The sequence below is a fragment of the Pollachius pollachius genome, assembly GCF_949987615.1.
Source record: "Pollachius pollachius genome assembly, chromosome: 2".
Classification (NCBI taxonomy): domain Eukaryota; kingdom Metazoa; phylum Chordata; class Actinopteri; order Gadiformes; family Gadidae; genus Pollachius; species Pollachius pollachius.
The window spans coordinates 52,441,672-52,466,943 of record NC_136935.1 but is presented as its reverse complement, the minus strand read 5'-3'; the positions used below and the strand labels follow the sequence as shown (position 1 = coordinate 52,466,943).

Genomic DNA, 25,272 nt, shown 5'->3' with positions numbered 1-25,272 from the left:
TTGTCCATACATATCCATCATTTGTTTAGCTGTGTCCGGGTTATAGACAGTGCAACAGGCTTTGTAAAATCAAGCTTTTGTTGTTTGGCTGGAGTGGCTTCTCCTTTGGCGTCGGCGGAGCTGACGTTAGCAGCAGCATCACCTGTGTTACCTTCAGGGTCTTTTTCAACTAGCTTGGTAGATGCCTGTTGTTTCTGAAGATGTTTCATCAGATTAGAATTGCTAGTTTTTGATGTGGCTAGAGTTTTCGAACCTCCACAAAGATGACAGGTCACCAAAATATTCCTTATGTCTTTTACTGTCAGAAAGGAAAAATAATGTGCATATTTCCATGAGAGAAATACAACGCCTGGACCGTCGTCGACTGCCGCCATTGTTTTAATTCATTTACTTGCGCGTCGCTGCGTCACGTGAAGTAACGAGTAACGAACCTGTTTAAATCGCAGTAACGATAAACGCGTTACTGATTTTGACAAAGTAATTAGTTACAGTGCTCGCTACCGCAAAGTAACTTAGTTACTGTAACGCGTTACTTAATAACGCGTTAGTCCCAACACTGTTCATATGGTCATAATGTCATAATAAGTTATGACGCGCACACACACACACGCACACACTCACACACGCACACGTTGAGCTGACGTCCTGTTCTCTTGTTCATGGCGGCCCGTCTGGATCACCCTCTCTCTCTCTTTACTCCACCCTCTCTCTCTCTATACTCCACCTCTCCCTCTCTTTACTCCACCCTCTCCCTCTCTTTACTCCACCCTCTCTCTCCTTACTCCACCCTCTTTCTCTCTTTACTCCACCCTCTCTCTCTTTACTCCACCCTCTCCCTCTCTTTACTCCACCCTCTCTCTCTCTTTACTCCACCCTCTCTCTCTCCTTACTCCACCCTCTCTCTCTCCTTACTCCACCCTCTCTCTCTCCTTACTCCACCCTCTCTCTCTTTACTCCACCCTCTCTCTCTCTTTACTCCACCCTCTCTCTCTCCTTACTCCACCCTCTCTTTACTCCACCCTCTCTCTCCTTACTCCACCCTCTCTCTCTTTACTCCACCCTCTCTCTCTTTACTCCAGCCTCTCTCTTTACTCCACCCTCTCTCTTTACTCCACCCTCTCTCTCTCTTTACTCCAGCCTCTCTCTCTTTACTCCACCCTCTCTCTTTACTCCACCCTCTCTCTCTTTACTCCAGCCTCTCTCTCTTTACTCCACCCTCTCTCTCTCTTTACTCCAGCCTCTCTCTTTACTCCACCCTCTGTCTTTACTCCATCCTCTCTCTCCCTTTTCTCCACCCTCCCTCTCTTTACTCCACCCTCTCCCTCTCTTTACTCCACCCTCTCTCTCTTTAGTCCACCCTCTCTCTCTTTGCTCCACCCTCTCACTCTCTTGATCCACCCTCTTGACTCCGCCCCCACTCCTGACTCCACCCTCTCTCTGTTGACTCCACCCTCTTGATGACCCACATGATGTGTCTTATTACAGGGTATGTCAATGATGCTGCCTTTCTGCTAAGTGCATCTGGTGAATTAATAGGATTTACCTTAAAGTGGTAATCTCAAAGGTTTCTGTTTTGTTTTCTTTGGCGATAAACAGACCTTTCTCCAAAAGATACAGTGTCCCCACGTCACCCAAACCAAAACATAAACAGAGTGCGTCATTGTGCGACAGATTGGGACTTAACACAACTTCAAAATCGCCTTCCACTACAAATACAAAAGTGGGTCTGACTCAAAGGAATGATGATGATAAAATATAATTTATTTAAAAGAATAAAACATTGAAAAAGTAGTCAAACAATGAAATGAGATGTTGAATGAGATGAACAAGGGTAAAACTAATTTTTAACAAACAATCCCCACTAAACTGGTTTATAAAATAGCACTATCCCTCCAGAAACCACAATAAAAATGTTCACAGTTGAAACAAAAGTGCGATAACGATATATCCAATATGATGTAGTCATATTTGTAGTATAAATGCCACTAACGGAGTTCCCAGTGTTCCCAGTGTAAGCTGAACTCTGCACTGGCAGGCCAGTCATGTGCAGCCTAGGCAGAACGCTGTTCCACTGTCAGGTGGGCTAGCTAACCCTACCCCTTCTCTGCTACGGTCTGGGCTAACGGGCTAACAGCGACGAGCTAACCCTCCGATGGCCAGCGCCAACAAACTCCATCCTTCTGCGTTCCTGTCCTTTTAAGGAGCTGCTCTCCCATTGGTGCTCCTCCGATATTTCTGATGTCAGTCAGGTCTAAAAGGAAAACTGCATTTCCCCTGTATTATGTTTCTTCCTCTGAGCGAATCCATCCACTGAATATCCTCAGAGACAAACCTGTAGGCTGTCAACAGGTCGAATCCTAGAGAGAACACACAAACAAAAACCGCAAAATTAAATTAGAGAAAGTTCAAAGAAACAGAGTCACACAGGAGCCATCACACGGATGAGGATCCACCAGTCAGGGAGTTTACCAGACGCTTTATCCAGAGCGTCTCACCAAAAGTACATTCGTCAGAAGAAAGAGAAACAACAATACATCTCTGTCGGTACAGTAAGGATGTTCATAGAACCAAGTGCCAAGCACTAACCATCACTAGGTTAACCCATTCCCCGTGTATAACAGAGATAGCTAGGATAAGATGCTACGCGATGCTAAGTACTATTTCTAGGTGCCAGTACGTACAACACACAGTAAGTGCTTGATAGGGGTGTGGGGGGTCGGGGGGGTAACCAGTAATGCAAGATCACCAGATTTCTGCGGGACTCTGAATCGAGAGTCTGAATCTCCCCGTAGCGTTGCCACGGTTACGGAAGGCGCTACTGTAGCCGGGGTCAGAGCCCGGGAGGATGAAAGAGGCTCCACTCCATGGGTTTACCCCCCCCTCCTCACGGCGTCGTCGCAGAGGCTCACCTGCTGGCTGCAGCGGCCGGGCGTGTCCCTCCTCTTCTCGTGCGTGTTCTGGAGCTGCCGGATGAGGAACTTCTTGTCCTCGCCCTCCTGGAGGAGATCAGAACAGGACTATTATCATACTATAAATATCATCACGTATTAAAACACCTGCAGGGTTATTATTATTTGTATCATATTATTAATATCATCAGGTCATTAAGTCTGGCGGTGACAGAGGTTTAAAGCGTTAACTGGTTCATGAGGTCGTCTCTCTCGTTACGTTTTTGATCTGCTCCTGCAGCAGGGCGATGACCTTCCTCTGCCCGCCGACCACCTGGATGTTGAAGTAGATGATGATCCTGGGGAGAGTGAGAACACAAGACCCCCAGGGTGAGACCGGGCCCCCAACGGTGAGACCGGGCCCCCCTCCTCACCGCCTCACTCACATGAAGACCCCGGCGGCCACGAACAGAAAGAGGGGATTCTCCACTAGGTAGGAGTGGGCGGTGGCCAGCCAGGTGAGGTGGGGGTCGGTGTCCCTCAGCTGCTCCACCCACAGCCGCCCCGCCTGCATCATGGTGTTGAGGCCCCGGAACGGCCCGCAGGCCCGGGACGGGGTGGTGCTGGGGGGGGGAGACAAGTTAACCATTGCTTCTCATGGAAGGCGTTTTAACAACAGGACCAGTGATCTCTGGGGGCTAATGTAAAGTACACATAGAAATAAATACCCATGGAGATAAGCCAGGCTAACTCTGCTATTCAAAGTGGGTTATTACGTTGGAAAAGCTCAATAGCAGCTCAGGCTCTGTTGGATGCTCAATAAAAGTCCTTCCAGGGGTATGAGGAGAAAGGGTTCACAGTACATCCCTCTGTGAGTACTGCAGGAATGACAGTATGTGTGTTGGTTTGTGAATGTGTGATATTATGTTTTCCACCGAGGGAGTGACTGACTGTGTGTGTGAGAAAGTCAGTCACTGACAGTCAGTCAGTAGGGGTGTGTGTGTGTGTGTGTGTGTGTGTGTGTGTGTGTGTGTGTGTGTGTGTGTGTACCTCCACATGGCGTAGGTGACGCAGACGGACGCCCCGAGGAAGGAGGGGAAGCAGAGCAGCGTGATGAAGACGGTCGTCATCTGACTCGCCCGGTACGGCTTCCGGGGCGCCTGGCAGTTCAGCATCACGCTGCCCTGCAGGGGTCAAAGTCACACTCAGAGGTCACGGTCACACTCAGAGGTCAAGGTCACACTCTGAAGGTCACGGTCACGCACAGAGGTCATGGTCACACTCAGAGGTCAAGGTCATGCATTGAGGTAAAGGTCCCACTCTGAAGGTCAAACACACGCCCTGGAGGTAAATGGTAAATGGACTGCATTTACACAGCGCTATTCTAACCAGGGGCCGCTCAAAGCACTTTACAACACTGCCTCACATTCACCCATTCATTCACTCATTCCCCCCCCGATGGCGGAGTCAGCCCCGCAGGGCGACAGCCAGCTGGTCAAGAGCAGTCAGCGTCTCGCTCAGGGACACCTCGCTAGGAGGAGCCGGGGATCGAACCAGCGACCTTCTGGTTACCAGTCAACCCGCTCTACCTCCTGAGCCACAGGACGCCCCGAAAGGTCAAACCCAGACAGACTCTCCCTCTAGATAAAGTCAAACTCTGTTACTATGCAACTGATGTGATGATATCACGAGCCACACTGGGAATTAACCAGTGGGAGAAGAGAAGGCAGTGGCGGATCTAGAGCCAGGCGGTTCACTAGCAGGGAGCAGTCAGTACCATCTTAAGGTGGTGAGGGGTTAGCGGTCAGTACCATCTTAAGGTGGTGGGGGGTTAGCGTCAGTACCATCTTAAGGTGGTGGGGGTTAGCAGTCAGTACCATCTTAAGGTGGTGGGGGGTTAGGGTCAGTACCATCTTAAGGTGGTGGGGGTTAGCGGTCAGTACCATCTTAAGGTGGTGGGGGGTTAGCGGTCAGTACCATCTTAAGGTGGTGGGGGTTAGCGGTCAGTACCATCTTAAGGTGGTGAGGGGTTAGCGGTCAGTACCATCTTAAGGTGGTGGGGCTTAGCGTCAGTACCATCTTAAGGTGGTGAGGGGTTAGCGGTCAGTACCATCTTAAGGTGGTGGGGGGTTAGCGGTCAGTACCATCTTAAGGTGGTGGGGGTTAGCGGTCAGTACCATCTTAAGGTGGCGGGGGGTTAGCGTCAGTACCATCTTAAGGTGGTGGGGGTTAGCGTCAGTACCATCTTAAGGTGGTGGGGGTTAGCGTCAGTACCATCTTAAGGTGGTGGGGGTTAGCGTCAGTACCATCTTAAGGTGGTGGGGATTAGCGGTCAGTACCATCTTAAGGTGGTGGGGGTTAGCGGTCAGTACCATCTTAAGGTGGCGGGGGGTTAGCGTCAGTACCATCTTAAGGTGGTGGGGGTTAGCGTCAGTACCATCTTAAGGTGGTGGGGGTTAGCGTCAGTACCATCTTAAGGTGGTGGGGGTTAGCGTCAGTACCATCTTAAGGTGGTGGGGATTAGCGGTCAGTACCATCTTAAGGTGGTGGGGGTTAGCGTCAGTACCATCTTAATGTAGAAGAGCAGCAGGAGTTTGATGATCTGAACACCGGGCAGCAGCGGCGTGAAGAGGACCCCTAACCTGAGGGCCAAAACAAGACCTCCCGTTAACAGGGACAATAACAACAACACAAAGAAATGTCCATTAATTGATCGATCGTCTAGTTAAGGTGTCCCGATTAATCGATTGGATGTAACACAGAGAGATCTCCCACCAGGCCAGGGTTTGTCCATAGATGAGCTCCAGGACGTTCCTGGCGATGTCAAACACCGGTCTTCTGCTTTTCTTCAGCACCTTCTCTGAGAACAGCCTGGGGAGGGGATGGGAGAAAGGGGGGGGCAGGAGGCAGACCAGAGGCTTAGTCATAAACACCACAGAGAACAACCTTTAATTAGGCAGGAGGCGACAAGAAACAACCCCCTTCTGGACTCGAGCACCTCCACATCATCTCTTTACAATATCGCCCAACATGCACTCATTCCCCCCCGACGGCGGAGTCAGCCCCGCAGGGCGACAGCCAGCTGGTCAGCAGCAGTCAGGGGGGGGCGTCTCGCTCAGGGACACCTCCACACTCCGCTAGGAGGAGCCGGGGATCGAACCAGCGACCTTCAGGTCACCAGACGACCTGCCCCTCCTCCTGAGCCATACGTACCTGTACCTTAAGGATAAGGCGGAGGTATGTGTACCAAAAGAGAAACAGGAACGACAGATGGACGGACAGACGGACGGACAGACGGACCGGAGTGGTGCGCTCACCTCCAGAGGAACTCTCCCAGCAGTGTGTCCAGCAGCGTGAAGATGAGGTCCATCAGCAGGAAGCGGTAGAGCTCCTGACCCACGAAGCTCTCCCAGCACTGAGGAGAGACAGAGAGACCGTCAGGAGAGATCAGCACTGAGGAGACAGAGAGACAGTCAGGAGGGATCAGCACTGAGGAGGAGACAGAGAGACAGTCAGGAGGGATCAGCACTGAAGAGGAGACAGAGAGACAGTCAGGAGGGATCAGCACTGAAGAGGAGACAGAGAGACAGTCAGGAGGGATCAGCACTGAAGAGGAGACAGAGAGACAGTCAGGAGGGATCAGCACTGAAGAGGAGACAGAGAGACAGTCAGGAGGGATCAGCACTGAGGAGGAGACAGAGAGACAGTCAGGAGGGATCAGCACTGAAGAGGAGACAGAGAGACAGTCAGGAGGGATCAGCACTGAGGAGGAGACAGAGAGACAGTCAGGGGGGTGTGGGGTGAGAGGTGAGGGGTAAGGGGTGAGGGGTGAGGGGTGAGAGGTGAGGGGGTGAGGGCTGACCTGCAGGTCAGAGGTCGCCTCGCGGCCCAGCCAATGGAAACACAGAACGGCCAGGAGGCTGACCTTCAGCATCAGGTTCCTACACACAACAACACAACAACACAACAACACAGTCTGTCATCAGCATCAGGTTCCTACACACAACAACACAACAACACAGTCTGTCATCAGCATCAGGTTCCTACACACAACAACACAACAACACAACAACCCAGTCTGTCATCAGCATCAGGTCCCTACGGGGGGGCCTCACCTGGCTATGGCCGCCGAGGTGCGCGCGCCGGGCGAGTCGTACTCCTCCATCCAGCCGGCGGCGTTGAAGAGGCCGGGCAGCAGCAGGTTGATGAGGGACACGCCCACCGGCAGGGCCAGCAGGTGGGCCTCCGTCAGCAGGGGGTCCGCGGCCACGCCCCCAGCCACGCCCCCGGCCCCGGCCACGCCCCCAGCCACTCGCCCGGTCACGCCCCCGGTCACGCCCCCGGCCCCGGCCACGCCCCCGGCCACGCCCTTCGCCTGCCCCAATCTGACCTGGAGGACGGCGGAGAGCGAGACACGTCCAGCGGGCCGCACACACAGGAGGGCTGCGCTAACGTCGACGCTGCTCTTCAGAGGTTGTGTGTTGTTTGTTTTTGTGCGTGCGTCTCACCGCGTGCATGTGTTGGGCCAGGTAGTGCACGGCCAGGGCGCAGGCCACCGTGCTCCCGCTGCAGATGGCCCAGGCCAGGCCGTGGACCAACAGCCGCCACAGCCTCTGGCCGGGCTTCTGGTTGGCATGGTTACGGGTCACATCCGCCAACAGCTCCTGGGATGGGGGGGGGGGGGGGGGAGACAGAGACAGAGAGAGAACAAGAAATGGCATGTTAACAAATGAATCAATTTGTTAAAGGTCCCATATTACACCACCAGGTGAGTGTGATTAGCCGTTACATGCCCTTTTAAAAATCGGCCTCTTCTGACATCACAAGTGGGCGTGTCCACCTACATGTATGACGGATAAATGAGTCCACTGGATAGGCTGGTAGGCTGATCTATCCAGCACACATCTAGGTGGACACGCCCACCTGTGATGTCAGGAGAGGCTTGTCACAGCTGGTGGTGTAATGTTGGACCTTTAAATGGACCCCTGTAATGTTGGACCCGTGTTCATTAAGAGAGGAATGAGGAGGAGGTGATCATGTGATCATCTAACTCATCACAACCCTGACCACACAGCCACCGTGATGAGTGTGTGTGCCTGTGCGTGTTGTGACTGTGTGTGTGTCTGTGCGTGTTGTGACTGTGTGTGTGTCTGTGCGTGTTGTGACTGTGTGTGTGTCTGTGCGTGTTGTGACTGTGTGTGTGTCTGTGCGTGTTGTGACTGTGTGTGTGTCTGTGCGTGTTGTGACTGTGTGTGTGTCTGTGCGTGTTGTGACTGTGTGTGTGTCTGTGCGTGTTGTGACTGTGTGTGTGTCTGTGCGTGTTGTGACTGTGTGTGTGTCTGTGCGTGTTGTGACTGTGTGTGTTTGTGCGTGTTGTGACTGTGTGTGTCTGTGCGTGTTGTGACTGTGTGTGTGTCTGAGCTGCGTGTTGTGACTGTGTGTGTGTGTTGTGTGTGTGTGTGTATGTGCGTGTCGTGTGTTCTGCATGCGTGTGTGTTGTGAGCGTGTGTGTTTGTGTGTTGTGTGTGCATGTGTGTGTTGTGAAGGCGTGCGTGTGTGTGTTGTGAGTGTGTTTTGTGAATGTTTGTGTGTGTGTTGTGTGTCGTGTGTTGTGAATAGGTGTTGTGAATGTCAGTGTGTGTGTGTTGGGTGTTGTGAGCGTGTGTGTGTGTTGTATGTTGTGAATGTGTGTGTGGGTGTGTCGTGTGTTGAGAATGCGTGTTGTGAGTGTGTGTGTTTGTTGTGAGCGTGTGTGTGTGCGTGTGTGTGTGCGCTGCGGCCCACCCTCAGCTGCGTGGTGATGTTCTCGGACATGAGCGCCACAGAGGACGTCTTGGCGACCTTGAAGTCCCAGGAGCAGAAGACCTTCATGGCCAACAGGCTGTGGGACTGCTCCACGTGGAAACTCTGACCGAAAGACTTGGACATGCTGAGGAGACACATGTCATCATACATCATGTCATCATACATCATGTCATCATACATCATGTCATCATACATCATACATCATGTCATCATACATCATGTCATCATATATCATGTGATCATACATCATGTGATCATATATCATATCAACAGAGAAACATGTTGTGTGTTTTCACTACAGCTCAAACACACACATACTCTCATCACATACTCTCACACACATACTCTCCTCTAGACAGACAGACAGACAGACAGACAGACAGACAGAACTTTATTGATCCCCCCGGAGGTGAGATTCCTTTGTAACAGCAGCTCAGCAGCAGTGGATATAATACAATACAAACACGAGCAGTTCTCGTGTTTGTAGGAACACATCAAAGAGATGCTGAAGTAAGGACAAACTATAACTAAAAAACGATCACTGTTGTGGAATGGGTTAACCTAGTGATGGTTAGTGCTTGGCACTTGGTTCTATGAACATCCTTACTGTACCGACAGAGATGTATTGTTGTTTCTCTTTCTTCTGACAAATGTACTTATTGTAAGACGCTCTTGATAAAAGGATCTGATAAATGCCCTGAATGTAAAAATGGAACAAACAGTATAAGTGTCATTCCAGAATTGGAGGACAATTTAGGCATCAACACTTTTGAAAAACTGACCCCTTATTTTATAATTTTCTTCGTTTTATTTGTTGTGTGCTATGCTTCGCGCAACCCTGTTACGAATACTCAGGAACCAGAAAAAAGTAAATTTTAAAATATTGTTGAATAAATCCTTCACCATTAAGTAAAGAAAGTCACATTCACATTGAATACTCATTTAATTTCAGATAAGGGTTGACTTATATTAATTTAAGCAGCTTTTGAAATCTATCTTGCCCAACTTTTCAATAGTCACATGTTTTTTTTACTAATTTCAGTATTTATTTTCAAATATTTGCTCAAATACATTATGCGTATAATCATTCAAACTATTAAAAGGACAATAGGTTAAACCCTTGTGAGCTGAGAAAATAATTTAAGATTATTTTAAAGGGGACATCTCATACCACCAGGTGTGAGTGTGATTAGCCATTACAAGCAGGTTTGAAAATGTGCAGCATTGTGACATCACAGGTTGGCGTGTCCATCTATCCGTCACACATCTAGATGGACACGCCCACCTGTGATGTCACAATGCTGCACATCTTGAAAACGGCTTGTAATGGCTAATCACACTCACACCTGGTGGTATGATATGTCCCCTTTAATAAATATGATATGGTAACAGGGTTGAAATTAGGGTAACAGGGTTGCGCAAAGTAACGGTTGAATGGATACATTCATTTTGATTGTAGATCATGACATAAATGTGACAAATAAATACTCAGGACCACAGGAATGTTGTTTAATAATATTTTATATATCGTTTCGATGAAGGATCAACAGGATTAGTAGGAATGATAAAAAAATAAACATGTCAACAAGACCACAAACTGGATCTGATCAAATATTCAATGGACAAACATAAAAAATAGTCATATTAAAGTAGGCTGACAACCTGGCATTAAAATGAATGAGCCTTATCAAAAAAAGTCATGAACTGATCAATATTTTAAAAAGCTGATGTTATAATGTTCAGATTTAATTTTCGTGGCTGGCCAGAGTATCCCATACCTCTCTTGCGATGGCCATGTGGCGTGAGGTAACGTTCTCTGGGGGAGGAATGAGGGTCAGCACATCCTCCAAGGGATACCAATGGAGATCTTCCCTCAACGGCCAGAAAAAACGGTTTTCCCCCACTCTATGCATACCTTTCACCTGGCAGTGGGTCTCATTCACCTCTTGGGAATCCCTGGGTAGGTGGTGTGGTCGTACACCAGGGCACACCATTTCCCCACAACCTCTGGACTGTGCCACTGCCTCTCTTCTGGTGTGCTGTATATGGGGTCTTCTGTGTGGTCATCTGTTGGATTAAAACTGAAGCACTTTGTTTTTTGGCAATCACACTCCAGATTCCCTGTTGCCGAACACATTTTCCCAGGTGAAAGAGTGACCATCTGGTGGAGCCTCATTGTGGACGGTACAGCTGGAAGGTCAGCTGGCATTTTTTTACTGCATCCTCCACAGCTTGCTCCTGAATGTAAAAAAATTTCAGCTTCGATTGTCCCTCACTCAGAGCTTGGTACATGGACAATGCCGTGGGAATATCAACTCCTTGGCTGACAAGCCTGTCGGTCCTCCTCTTCAATGTGCCACCCACTCCATCTGGGGCACCTTTGTCATGGCTGGCTTCGAAGTAGATCCAGGTTCCTCTTGTAAACCCCTTTTTGAACGTATCAGTACAAAAGGGGTAAAAATTACCACGCTGCTTGTACTGTGTGCAGGGGCCGTCACTAAAAAAATGGATGGTTGTCACATCCGGGAATCTCTCTCGGATTTCCCTCAGGATGGGCTCCAGGTGTTGCCATATGGCAGGTGGTCCCTTCAGTCTGGATGCAGATACATTGCAAAAGGAGGTAGGGGCAGATGTCCCCCCCCGACGTAGTAAACCCCAGTGTGCAAAGTGGCCTGTTGGTGTGATTCACCAAAATGGACAGCTTGTACTTCAGCGCTGTACTTTCAGCCGTAGTTCTCTGAGAAGTCAATATGGACTGCACATTCATTTGAAGGGAGGTTCAGCTTCAGGGCCCGTGAGAAAGCATATTGCTGCCTGATGTTAAACAGATGGCACCTGAACTTCTGGAGCAAAATGACAAAAGTTTCCACCAGCTCTTCTTGGGAGCATTCAAATTCTTTTTTCAAAATGATCTTTGAGGCTGCTCCAGGATCATTTTTGTGCTCTTTGTCCACAGTGGCCCACTGGAGGTAGGAGACACGATGGGTGGCTCTGTAGTGGCTTGTGAGTGCATAGGTCTTATTGCTGCATTACTCACATTCCCCATACATATATTGCTTGCTTGTGGTGTCACACGTGATGGCTTGTGTCAGGCACTCCAAATTGGATGTGTCGATGATGTGCATCTGGTGAAGCTTTTTGGCAATAAAGCCTAGATTTTCATGTTGTTTGCACATGCATGTTTCACGATCTGCCAATGTTGGATGCACAACCCAGTAGGGGCTAAGTGTGCAGAACGGTGAGTATGATAGACGGAGGATGGTCTGCTCAGCCAGGAACTTCAAATGGAGGTTCTTCATTGAATCCACCAGTAATCTTTTCTGCATTTTCTTCTTTTCTTTTGTCACCGTTTGCTGATGATGATCATCATCATGCTAAATTATGCATACACAATTATACAATTTTACTATAGATAATAGATTGTCCCTTCTGAGTGAACTGAAGGAGATGCAACCCTGTTACTGTAGTGAAACCCTGTTACTCTAATTACAGTAACAGGGTTGCAAGTAACAGGTTTGCAAATCAATGCTAATGTTAGCTTTTTCTCAGGAATAGATGCTAGCTGTGGAATGTGATGTTACTGTTTAGGTCAAGGACAAACTTAGTTATATAAATAAAGAAAGAAAACTTGAAATTCATTTGTCTTATTTTGATAATATGATTAACAGGGTTGCGTTGGTCAGAGTGACACACTCTATCAAGGCTGAAAAGATTGGAAAAATATGAAAAATATAAGAAATGGCATACCTTTGGTCTACCCATGGTGCTAGCAAATGGTGTAATGATGTCATTTCCACTGTGTCATGTGACTTACTGTTTTTTCTCCTCCACTGTCAGGCTAAATTGGTTTAGGTAACAGGGTTGCACGAATGTTGTGGGACACAACTTCAGTGCATAATTACTATTATTTAAATTATGTTGATGATTAAACAAATTACTTTAACAATTTCAAAAGACATATATCAACAAAATCATACCAAAAAAAGTAGATTTAAAACTTATTTTAACTGTTACATTTGACATGCAGGTTGGTCATCAAGAAGGTGGGACAAGAGTAAAATGCCATTTTAGGGGGTGCTCGAGAGATATTTGGTATTTTAAGTAATATTTTGGAACCACTTTTTCTACAACTATATTTACATTTAGTCTCAGGACAAGTATAATTTACACAACAAGTGCATGTTTTAGTATTTTGTGCATGGATTATTGGAAATTTCATGGGTGGGACAGAAAATGTCCTCCAATTCTGGAATGTCCCATAAAGTATAAAGGGGCCAAGTGTGAGAACTCCACAGTACTCCACAGTACTCAACAGTACTTCATAGTACATTACAGTACTTTACCGTACTGCACAGTACTTCACAATCATTTACAGGACTTTACGGTACATTACATTACTTTACGGACCTTTTCAGTACTCTACTGTACTTTACAGTACTTTACAGTACTGCACAGTACTTCACCATAATGTACAGTACTTCACCATAATGTACAGTACTTTAAAGTTCTTCCCGTACCTGAACACCAGGATGATGCAGGTGATGAAGAAGGCGGTCCCGATGGTGAAGAAGTAAGCGAGGGGCATGCTGTAGGAGAGGCCCTCACTCACGCAGTCCAGCCCCCTCCCCCTGCCCGGCGAGGGGGAGGAGCCGTTGCAGACCCGGTTCAGATTGGAGTCGCTATAGTAACCGTAGTACATCACCGAGTCCGAGAAGTAGCCCTAGGAGGAGGAGCTCAGGTCAGAGGGGAGGAGCCTACATGGTGCACACACAGCTGCTTCACATTAATGGGGTCGGCTTGGTTCAGGAGGTAGAGCGGGTCGACTGGTAACCAGAAGGTTGCTAGTTTGATTGAGTGTTGAGGTGATCCCCCCCCCCCGACTGCTCCTGACCAGCTGGCTGTCGCCCTGCGTGGCTGACTCTGCCGTCGGGGTGTGAATGTGTGCGTGGATGGCTGTGAGTCGCTTTGGATAGAAGCGTCAGCTTACTGCCCTGAATTCAAATCTAAAACTAATCAGTATTGCTGCTGATCTTCCTCGGGGACGCCTTCAAGTCGAGTGTGGCCTCTTCTGCTTCAAAGCCTGGACTCTGAGTCTGGGTTGAAGCCAGCATGTGTCCTCTGCCACTCCATCCAACAAGACCCCATGTAGCCAGGCTACCATCATCCCACTGGCCGGTCCGTGCGGTCAGACAGACAGACCGTTGTGGTCAGACAGAAGGGTCTGTGTTGGTGTCTTACCCCGCCGGTGAGCAGCTCCAGCCCAGAGAAGTTGGCGTGTCCCTGGGGCGACGGGGGCGGTCGCACGGCCTGGGGCAGCACCAGGAACAGTCCGGTCACCAGGAACAGGAAGAGGTTGAAGAACAGCAGCGTCTTCAGGAACAGGAAGTAGGAGAGCACTCCGGTGCCGAAGCGGCCGCCAACCCTCTTCAGCGCCACCTGCCACAGCTGGAGGGAGTGCAGCAAGGAGAACCAGCTGTACCATAGCTGCCTGGCCGCCTGGGGGAGGGAGGGGGGGTTAGCAGACGCTCTGATCCAGAGCGACTCACAATAAGTAGTCAGAAGAAAGAGAAACAACAATATATCTCTGTGGGTACAGTAAGGATGTTCATAGAACCGAGTGCTAAGCACTAACCATCACTAGGTTAACCCATTCCCCGTGCACAACAAAGACAGCTAGGGTAAGAGGCCACACCATGCTAAGGACTGTTTTTAAGAGACAAGACGTACGACAAACAATAAGGATCAACATGACAACACAGGATCTTGTGTAAAGAAAGAAGAAGCCGTGTCGAGACGAGTTCTCTACTTCCTGATTAAAGCAGCATCTCGCTGCCTGTCTGGGCGCATTCTGCAGCGACCGTGAGCCAATCAGAGGAGGCCGTGTTCTACCCATCAGTCTCTGAGCACCACGAGCTAACGTAACTCTGCGCTAACAAACCCAAGGAACTTACACCAAAAATACCTGAGCAGCTCAGCCAACACATTTTAACATTCCTGTAGCATATATATATATATATATATTTATATATATACATATATATCATATATATATATCATAAAAATTACATTTTTATAAATATATATATAAATATATATATATTTTGATATATATTTTCTTTTTATATATGCAGTATGTATGTTGACCATTTATATATCATTTTTATCTATATTTTCTTTATATATACAGTATCTATGTTAACCATATATATATATATTTGTATGCATAATGTGTGTAACTAGTGGAGGTCAGAGTGGACTCACAACGATGACATAAAACTTGAGCTGACTGCAACACGGGATCTGACCGTGGGGGGGGGAGGGGCTCTTCTGGAGAACCAGACTCCTGAGAGAGAGAGAGAGAGAGAGAGAGAGAGAGAGAGAGAGAGAGAGAGAGCAATATTAAACATAGAACAACGATCTGTGGTGTTTGGTGGCCGAGAGGAGCAGAGAGCAGGGAGGAGAGAAGAGCAGAGAGGAGAGAGGAGCAGAGAGGAGCAGAGAGGAGAAGAGAGGAGAGAGGAGCAGAGAGGAGAGAGGAGCAGAGAGGAGCAGAGAGGAGAGAGGAGCAGAGAGGAGAGAGGAGCAGAGAGGAGAGAGGAGCAGAGAGGAGAGAGGAGCAGAGAGGAGAGAGAGGAGAGAGGAGCAGAGAGGAGAGAGGAGCAGAGAGGAGCAGAGAGGAGAGAGGAGCAGAGAGGAGAGAGGAGCAGAGAGGAGCAGAGAGGAGAGAGGAGCAGAGAGGAGAGAGGAGTCCACCTGAGCTGTCTCTTGTCGGCCATGCTGAGGGGCATGGCCCGCAGCATCTGGACGCGGTCGCTCACAGACAGCTTCTGGAGGTTAGACACCAGGGCCTGCCTCCTGGCTGCGCAAACACAAACACACACACACACACACTCACAGACACACACACACACACAGACACACACACACACACACACACACAGTCTTAAGCAGAGGAGTAAACCACTATCTGGTCTCCAGGTATAGTATATATATGATGGTATATATACTGTATAGTACATCCATATAGTATAGTATATATACTATCATATATACGATACTATAGTATATATACTATACTATATATAGTACAGTATATATAGCCCAGTGTCGATGGGGGGGACTGACCGATGGTGCGGCTGGGCATGGACTCCAGGATCCTCAGGGTGGCGGAGGACCACCTCTCCCCCCTCATGGCCCCCATCCTCCTCGGCCGCTGGTCAGGGGAGTGGCCGCTCACACAGTCTGGGGCCGGCAGCCAATAGCGGCGTTATTGTTACACTTTGTCATGAGCAAGCTGTGCCACACACACACAGATACACACACACGGAAACACACACGGATACACACACACACAGATACACACACACACGGATACACACACACAGATACACACACACACACAGATACACACACACAGAAATACACACGGATACACACACACACAGATACACACACACACGGATACACACACACGGATACACACACACAGATACACACACACACACGGATACACACACACGGATACACACACACACGGATACACACACACACAGATACACACACAGATACGCACACACAGATACACACACACACACACACACAGATACGCACACACAGATACACACACACACAGATACACACACACACACGGATACACACACACGGATACACACACACACACACAGATACACACACACAGATACGCACACACAGATACACACACACACACACAGATACACACACACACAGATACGCACACACACGGATACACACACACAGATACACACACACAGATACACACACACACACACAGATACACACACACACAGATACGCACACACACGGATACACACACACAGATACACACACACAGATACACACACACACGGATACACACACACAGATACACACACACACAGATACACACACACACAGATACGCACACACAGATACACACACGGTACCTTGGCCCTCCTCGTCCAGCTCCCTCTGCAGCTCCTGCAGCTCGAAGCCCGGCTCGTAGTCCGGGCCCCTCCCTCCCGGGCCCCTCCCTCCCGGGCTCTGCTCCGCTATCAGCCGGCTGAATGAGTCATGGACGCCCTCCTCGTCTGCCGGGCTCCTGGCAGGAGCAGAGGGACAGGGGAATGGAGCGGGTTCACCTTTACCTGGTGGTTAGATCACCTTTACCTGGTGGTTAGATCACCTTTACCTGGTGGTTAGATCCCCTTTACCTGGTGGTTAGATCCCCTTTACCTGGTGGTTAGATCCCCTTTACCTGGTGGTTAGATCACCTTTACCTGGTGGTTAGATCACCTTTACCTGGCGGTTAGATCACCTTTACATGGTGGTTAGATCACCTTTACCTGGCGGTTAGATCACCTTTACCTGGTGGTTAGATCCCCTTTACCTGGTGGTTAGATCACCTTTACCTGGTGGTTAGATCACCTTTACCTGGCGGTTAGATCACCTTTACCTGGTGGTTAGATCCCCTTTACCTGGTGGTTAGATCCCCTTTACCTGGTGGTTAGATCACCTTTACCTGGTGGTTAGATCCCCTTTACCTGGTGGTTAGATCACCTTTACCTGATGGTTAGATCACCTTATCCTGAGAGCAACTAGGTCTTGAAGTTAAGCTGCTTCTGCAGGTTATTCCAGGAAGATGGTGCAAAAACCTTGAAGGCCTTTTTTCCCAGTTCTGTCCGTGCTTCAGCATTAGTCATAAGGACACTTACACTGTCATCCGCATAGAAATGAAAAGCCGCATTTGGGACATTTTGTCCAAAGCTGTTAATATATAAAGTAAATAAAAGCGGTCCAAGCGGTCACTAACCCTGGGGAACTCCCTTATCCACTGTAAGAATGCCAGAAGTGAAACCATCAAACTGGAGACCAGAGTTCTGAAGGTGAGGTAGTGGACAAACCATCCCACAGTATGATCAGAAAAAACAATATTAATAAGTTCAAACGCTTTAGATAGATCAATAAAGAGAGATACACAATATTGTTTTTTTATCAGTTTCATGGCAGCAGCTGTGGTGCTATGATTTTTTCGGAACCCTGATTGATGTACATTTAATATTTCATGAGTATGGACGTAATCTTTAACCTGCTCACTGACTAGGGATTCCAGCACTTTTGTCAACACTTAAGAGGTTTGAGAGTGATCTATAATTATTTTAAATAGGTTGGATCCCCTCCATTTAGTATGGGTCGAACCCAAGCAGCCTTCCAGATCTAAGGTATTTTGTTTGAAGGCGATGAGTCTGCTGCTAATTTTAAAAACCTTGGTTCCAAGTGATCCGGACCAGACGGTTTTCTAGGGTTGAATTGTGTTGTGGCCACTTCTAAACTTTAGTTTTGAACCTTCCACTTTACAAGGGGATCGCTTTAGGACGTGCACGTCTCTGTTCAATCAAACACGAAGTCTTCCTTCTTCGTTGACGTTGATTTATTTTCACTTTTTTTTCCACAGAACATTGCATTTGTCTTTTTCGAGTTTCGGCCCCGTTCCACCCTCTCAACGCCCCCGTTCCACCCTCTCAACGCCCCCGTTCCACCCTCTCAACGCCCCCGTTCCACCCTCTCAACGCCCCCGTTCCACCCTCTCAACGCCCCCGTTCCACCCTCTCAACGCCCCCGTTCCACCCTCTCAACGCCCCCGTTCCACCCTCTCAACGCCCCCGTTCCACCCTCTCAACGCCCCCGTTCCACCCTCTCAACGCCCCCGTTCCACCCTCTCAACGCCCCCGTTCCACCCTCTCAACGCCCCCGTTCCACCCTCTCAACGCCCCCGTTCCACCCTCTCAACGCCCCCGTTCCACCCTCTCAACGCCCCCGTTCCACCCTCTCAACGCCCCCGTTCCACCCTCTCAACGCCCCCGTTCCACCCTCTCAACGCCCCCGTTCCACCCTCTCAACGCCCCCGTTCCACCCTCTCAACGCCCCCGTTCCACCCTCTCAACGCCCCCGTTCCACCCTCTCAACGCCCCCGTTCCACCCTCTCAACGCCCCCGTTCCACCCTCTCAACGCCCCCGTTCCACCCTCTCAACGCCCCCGTTCCACCCTCTCAACGCCCCCGTTCCACCCTCTCAACGCCCCCGTTCCACCCTCTCAACGCCCCCGTTCCACCCTCTCAACGCCCCCGTTCCACCCTCTCAACGCCCCCGTTCCACCCTCTCAACGCCCCCGTTCCACCCTCTCAACGCCCCCGTTCCACCCTCTCAACGCCCCCTTCCTGATTCTTAACCTGGCTTGTCGACCCCACCCCCTCTGTGCCGGCGGCCTCTCATTGGGCTATACCTCCAAATAATACAACATAAATCTAACATTTAGATAAATAAACATTAACATTACTTAAATCAAATAGAAATTCATTAATAGAATAATTGAAATAAAATAGATTTTAAACTAACATAAAATATGGCCCTAACAAATCGCTTCAAGGCTTTGTGAACCTCAGCAACTGTAAAAGGGGTATGATTAAAGTGTACATCACTAGCACTGTTACTCAGATGGACCGATTTTCCAGCAGAATGGGGGTAACATTTGAACAGGAACCCAAAAGACATTGAAACAGTTTACTATTTCAACCTTATCATGAACAGCAATGGAGTCTTTGACAATACAAAGATGGTAATTCATGAAAGGTTTTAGAAGCTGATAATGATTTAATTGCTTTCCAGAATTTTCTCGATCATTCAAATTTTCTGTAGAGAAAGTTAGATAAAACTCCATTTGTCCAACTCCAATTACATTTGTTTCTCAGCTGCCGAAAGAGAAGCCAGTCAGCCTCAGTGCCTGACTGTCTTGCCTTTGCCCAGGCCGCATTAGGCTCATGAAGCAGGCCGGAAAGCTTGGCTGTGAACCAAGGGTTATCCCGACCCTTAACTCTAAACTTCCGCATAGGAGCATGTTTGTTTATTTCATGAAAGGTATCATGGAAGAATTACCAAGCCATTTCAACATCATCAATAAGGGCAATTCTGGTCCAGTCGAATAGATATACGCCATATAGAAAACCCTGCTCAACAAACATCTTCAAATTACGCCTTTCTACAAAACGAGGTTCACACTTAACAACCTAGGTGTCTCTTATTGCTGCTATCACACAGTGATCACTTACGTCATTTGGGAAAACACCTGCAGCAGATTATTTAAAAGGGAAATTAGTCAAAATTAGATCAATAAGTGATGACTTGTTAGGACATTTTGAGTTTGGTCTAGTGGGTGAGGTAATTATTTGTGTTAAATTTAAAGAATCAAACTGTGCTTTAAATGCATCTGGCACAGGTGCCAACCAATCCCAGTTAGGATCACCAACCACAACAATTTCATTATACTGCAATTGTGACAGACTTTTCCCCAATGTGGACATTGAGTTACCTACTGCAGATGGGGGCCTATAACAACCAACGATCATGATATGACGGTCTTTCAAAACTTCAAAATTTAAGGCCAGAAGCTCAAATTGTTTACTGAACGATTCAGTGAGCACTAAACAAACATTCAACTTTGGTTTGGTGTAAATAGCAACACCCCCCTCTTATTAGGACAGTCAGCACAGCTGTATCATACCCAGGCCTGACCTACATCTGAAGTCTGCAGGTGTGTCACATCGCTTAGGCATATCAGGGCCAGGGTTTGGGAGCTTCACGTCCGTCTACAATCTGGAAATATATGTTAGTGATTTATTATTTCTAACATATATTTGTTATCATTTCTAAATTAAATGTCCTTATACGTTCGCTATTATGCTATCAAATCAGATGGGTCGAGTTCCTCGATGAAATATTCAAATATTAGGGTTAGGGTTATCAATTCTCTATATTAATTATATTTATATTAGATATTATAGATATATAATGTTTCTGATCAGAAATGTGTCGAAAGAAACGTCAGACTCTTTAAAATTAAACCAATCAGAGGCCGAATGGAGGCCAATCCCAGTCCTCTATGGTGACTAGGTCAATCCCAGTCCACTATGGTGACTGGGTCAATCCCTGTCCTCTATGGTGACTGGGTCAATCCCAGTCCTCTATGGTGACTGGGCCAATCCCAGTCCACTATGGTGACTGGGTCAATCCCAGTCCTCTATGTGGACTCTGGTCCAGTTTAGCCATGTCTCTAGGCCAGGCCAGGCACAGTTTACCATAACCCTTTAATGGTCATGTTACCATCACGGCCCCTTCTTAATCTGATGAATACAACTGCTGTAGGAACAGACGCCATGTCCAGAAACATCCTCACTCGTTGTTTGGGATCCAAACATAAAGACGTACAGAGTGTTCCCAGGGGACGCAACTGTCCATGAACGCAATGGAGGCAGAGGAACATGAGTTCTATCTCCAGCAGAAGACATCTCTCAGATCAATCTGGGAGCTTCACATCCGTTTACAATCTGGAAAACCTCAAAGTACTCTTCATCATCAGAGCACATTAGTGCCTTCCTTCCCCATTAACTTATCCTTTACCACATCCACTACACCATCAGGTCCATGGATCAACAACTAGAGTACAGTCCCACAGGGAGAGAGGGCGAGAGACACAGAGATGAAGAGAGGGAGAAGGCAAAAGGAAAATAAATAAAGACAACAACAATTACAACACGCACGCACTCAGGCACGCACGCACGCACGCAATACTCACTCCAATCCGACCTCCGGGTCTTGAGGGCTCTGGTCAAAGCCCACATGTCTCGCCATTCTCCGACGCTGCCTTCGCCTGCTCTCTGTCTGTCACAACACGTCTGGGCCTCTCGACCAATCAGAGGGTCACACCCTCATCGACTCATACCTGCGCAGATCACCTGTGCACATACCTGAGAGAGAGAGAGAGAGAGAGAAAGAACGTCAGCAGCAATACACTCAATTTTGGTCCTGTTGAAACCTGTTGGAGAGATAGGGCCCCTGGGGTGCGTCTCAGAGCGCTCATGTTCACTCACCACTGCATCGTTTTTGTTGCGCTGGTGAGCTGACTCTACTTCAACAATGCCCCACAACCGAGACTCAAGTCCCAACAACATCTGGTTTTATTACAAACCACACTTGAGAAGTCAACATCCGTACGAACAGGAAGTCTGTTTTAGAGGAACGCTTGAGTGGTGATGACAGCACTCACAGAGGAGGAGAACATGACCTCACAGGCCCCTGGGGCCGCAGGGACAGGCCCCGAGGCCCCTGGGGCTGTAGGGACAGGCCGATAACAAAAGACTGACTGAGACTTCAAACAGTGGAGTTACGTCATCGCTCACAAGCTGCCTTTTGTCCTGCTGATGGCGGCCGCTCAGAGACACGGGGACAGGACTCCGTGAATACCAACGCAGCCACACTCAGTCAGTGGTCTGACACTGTACTCAGGGTCATCATGTGGCCAGGCTCCCCATGGGAATGCATCCAATCAGAGACACACTCTCGCTGCGTTTCAGAGAACGTCATGGAGGACAATGGAAACCAGGCTTTGTGTCTAAAGACTCTCAAACCCTCTGCACCGATAAACCACAACGCCCCAGCCGCCGGCCACCTCTGACACACAAACACAACGCACACACAAACACAACGCACACACATGCTTTCTGCCCTCTGTTATGAGTCGTACAAGCACAGCCGAGCAACAGAAAGCTTAGAAAATTAGTATTTGATTTTAAAAATGTGGATTTAGAGGAGAACATTGAATCAGAAAACATAGACATTCCCCTACTGCCTGCAACCCAGTAAAACACTGTTCCACCCCGGGCCAGGAGCACCACATCCAGCTCACCACAGAGACGTTGCCATGTTCCACTGTTGTTGTTGCTGTAACACAGCTGTCAAACCGTTCTCACGGTTCGTCTGACGGGGAACGCCAGCATGAAGCGTAATCCTGTCGGATCATGTGGAATAACAGTCAATGACTTCTTCCTGTGCGTGTGGTTGTGTATATTGTTAGTGCTTGGCAAAAAGTGTCTGCTAAACGTCCTAAATGTAAATGTAAGTGTGTGTGTGTGTGTGTGTGTGTGTGTGTGTGTGTGTGTGTGTGTGTGTGTGTGTGTGTGTGTGTGTGTGTGTGTGTGTGTGTGTGCCCAGCACAGCACAGCAGGAACTAGGACCAGCTGTGGATCTCAGCCCACATTAAGTGATTCCAGCTGTTACCCTCTCAGTGCTCCACTCTATTTCTCCATAGAGGAAACGACCCCTGTGTTGTCAACAGTATTGTATCATTTGTCACTCATGTGTTCAGCAGGGGACTGACCTCATGTCAGTCATGACTGTGACCGGCCAAAGACAGGCACCCTATTCTCTGGTGGATAACACCAGCACTGAGTCACATCGTCATTGAACTGATGGGTGTGGCTGTGTGTGTGTGTGTGTGTGTGTGTGTGTGTGTGTGTGTGTCTGTGTACTTTAAACGGGTGGTGACGTGAAAACAATGTGAGAAAGGGTCAGAGGTCACTGCTGGCTGTAACAAACTATTGTTCCCCAGAGGGTATAAACAGGAAGTACAGATCTACTGCCTAGATCTATAGAAACAACAGGAACAATAGTAACACCATACGAAAAGGAGTATTGAAAAGCACATTTATAAACACCATCCCAAGTACTGTTAATCAATCAAAGATGTAAATCTGATTCTATAAGGGAGAAGGAGAGGGAGACAGGGAGAGAGAGAGAGAGAGAGAGAGAGAGAGAGAGAGAGAGACAGAGAGAGAGAGAGAGAGAGAGAGAGAGAGAGAGAGAGAGAGAGACAGAGAGAGAGAGAGAGACAGAGATACAGAGTTAGAGTCAGAGAGTGAGTGAGTGAGAGAGAGAGAGACAGGGAGACAGCGGACTGGGAGACCAGTGCCCCTCCCTGACATACTTCAACAACTAAGCATTCCCCCAAAACAACCGCGTTGCCGGCCCCAGCAGAGCCAGACCCATCCACTGTTGTTCATGGGGACGGGTCGAAGCCTTTGAGGGCTTTGTGGAACAAAGCAGACTGGGTTCCGAGTGTTGTCATGGAGCTGCTGGGAGGGTCGCACCTCTCCCGACGGTCAGACGGACTTTAGGAACCGGCTGTTACAGCGGGAACCAACACACCGGACTAACCGATCGATATCAGTTTAAATAGACTGAATATACTATGTAACGCCAACTAGGTTGTTGGATTGTGGACTGGGATTGACCCAGTCACCATAGAGGACTGGGATTGACCCAGTCCACTTAGAGGACTGGTTGGAGGTTGTGGTTCTATTCCTCAGCAAGCAAGTGTGTTGATGTTGGTATTTATGTTGATTGTTAGGTTGATCTTCTGCAGCTCTGATGCAGAATCAGAGTCTGCTGCTTTTGCAACACACGGAGGAATGCATGAACCGACCATCGTTTAAAAGCATTAACTTACACCGCAAAGTGCGACTTAATGGCTGCATGGGACTCAATGCATCACTTCGCTAAGAAGGATAGACTTTCTGATGATAAGGAAGTACAGTGCAGTACAGTACAGTACATTGCGATCTTATTGCAAAGAAAGAAAAGTGTACTGAAATGTAATTATTGTAAGTTGCTTTGCGTAAAAGCGTCTTCTTAATGCGCTCAATGTAAATTTAACGTGAAATGTGAATGTAAAACGTTTACACAAACCGGGTCAAAGTCCGGAACAACCGTAACGATAACTTTAACCATAAACCATCTAAATTCATTATTTGATCAGGCTGGAACTAAATGTTTGAAAATCACGAAGATTAAAAAACACATTTGATTTGCACGAAACAATTGTTAAAGTAGACTTTAAACAGTTGGTAAACTCACCTCTGTCGCTCTCCTCTTTACTCCACAAGCTGCCAAACCTGATCCAAGACCAACTGGGAGGAGCTATCTCTAAAGGGGGAGGGGTCATACACTTGATCCGAGACCAACTGGGAGGAGCCATCTCTAAAGAGGGAGGGGTCATACACTTGATCCGAGACCAACTGGGAGGAGCCATTTATTTATTTGTTTGTTTATTTTTAAGGTACAATGCACATCAATTTATATTTTTTGCTTACCCTCAAAATGTAAATATGCCAGATTTAGCAAAAAAGCTCATTTTCATCTGTAGTCCCTCATCTGTAAATTGTGTGTGCACTCGAGGTAAAATAGTGAACCGAGAAATTGTTCACCATTTGTATGGGGGTGTGTGTGTGTGTGTGTGCGTGCGTGCGTGCGTGCGTGTTGTGGTGACCCGGGTCTATCAGCCCCGTCTCCGAGCAATGAACAGGAGTCTCTGATGCTCAAAAACTGCCACCAAAGGCATGTTTATTAGATCCGGAACAGAGAAAAGGGGAATCACCCGTCAATGAAAACTATAACTAAAAAGAGTCTGGGCTCCGTGAGCCACTGGGGACGCTGTGGTCGTCTCTCACGCGCTGTCCCGGAATCCCGATGAGGATCCGTGTAGTCCCGTGGTCTCCTCTAGACCGGGTGCTGGGGTAATGGTCCGTCCGGGTAAGGAGTCTCGGTCCGCTCTCTGCTCCTGCATGGGTCACATACCTCCTTCTTTTAGACAACGTCTCTACTCTGGTTATATACCCTCTCCTGTGCCTGATTGGCCTCCTTCGCAGGTGTCCCCCGTTTGCGTTGATTGGGG

The 25,272-nt window shown here is 48.3% G+C and overlaps 1 protein-coding gene across 3 annotated transcripts; it reads right to left on the bottom strand.

Moving 5' to 3' along the window:
• Positions 1 to 1,740: 1,740 nt before the first annotated feature.
• On the bottom strand, positions 1,741 to 24,505 carry tmc6b (transmembrane channel-like 6b). Of its 3 annotated transcripts, XM_079730122.1 has the most exons (21): positions 24,456 to 24,503; positions 22,450 to 22,551; positions 21,340 to 21,511; positions 16,658 to 16,812; positions 15,819 to 15,935; positions 15,447 to 15,552; positions 14,955 to 15,036; positions 13,932 to 14,189; positions 13,211 to 13,413; positions 8,673 to 8,817; positions 7,397 to 7,552; positions 7,004 to 7,278; positions 6,751 to 6,829; positions 6,206 to 6,303; positions 5,664 to 5,759; positions 5,455 to 5,530; positions 3,939 to 4,072; positions 3,335 to 3,511; positions 3,169 to 3,247; positions 2,910 to 2,996; positions 1,741 to 2,357 (listed from the first exon to the last, which is right to left on the bottom strand). In XM_079730122.1, the coding sequence occupies exons 3-21, from the start codon at positions 21,393 to 21,395 to the stop codon at positions 2,343 to 2,345; spliced, it is 2,394 nt and encodes a 797-aa protein (XP_079586248.1). In that variant the 5' UTR covers positions 21,396 to 21,511; positions 22,450 to 22,551; positions 24,456 to 24,503; the 3' UTR covers positions 1,741 to 2,342. The 3 variants fall into 3 exon arrangements, with proteins under 3 accessions (XP_079586248.1, XP_079586249.1, XP_079586250.1); XM_079730123.1 differs by lacking the exon at positions 22,450 to 22,551 and having other exon boundaries at positions 24,456 to 24,505; XM_079730124.1 differs by lacking the exons at positions 22,450 to 22,551; positions 24,456 to 24,503 and adding an exon at positions 20,284 to 20,360 and having other exon boundaries at positions 21,340 to 21,454.
• Between the last annotated feature and the right edge of the window lie 767 nt (positions 24,506 to 25,272).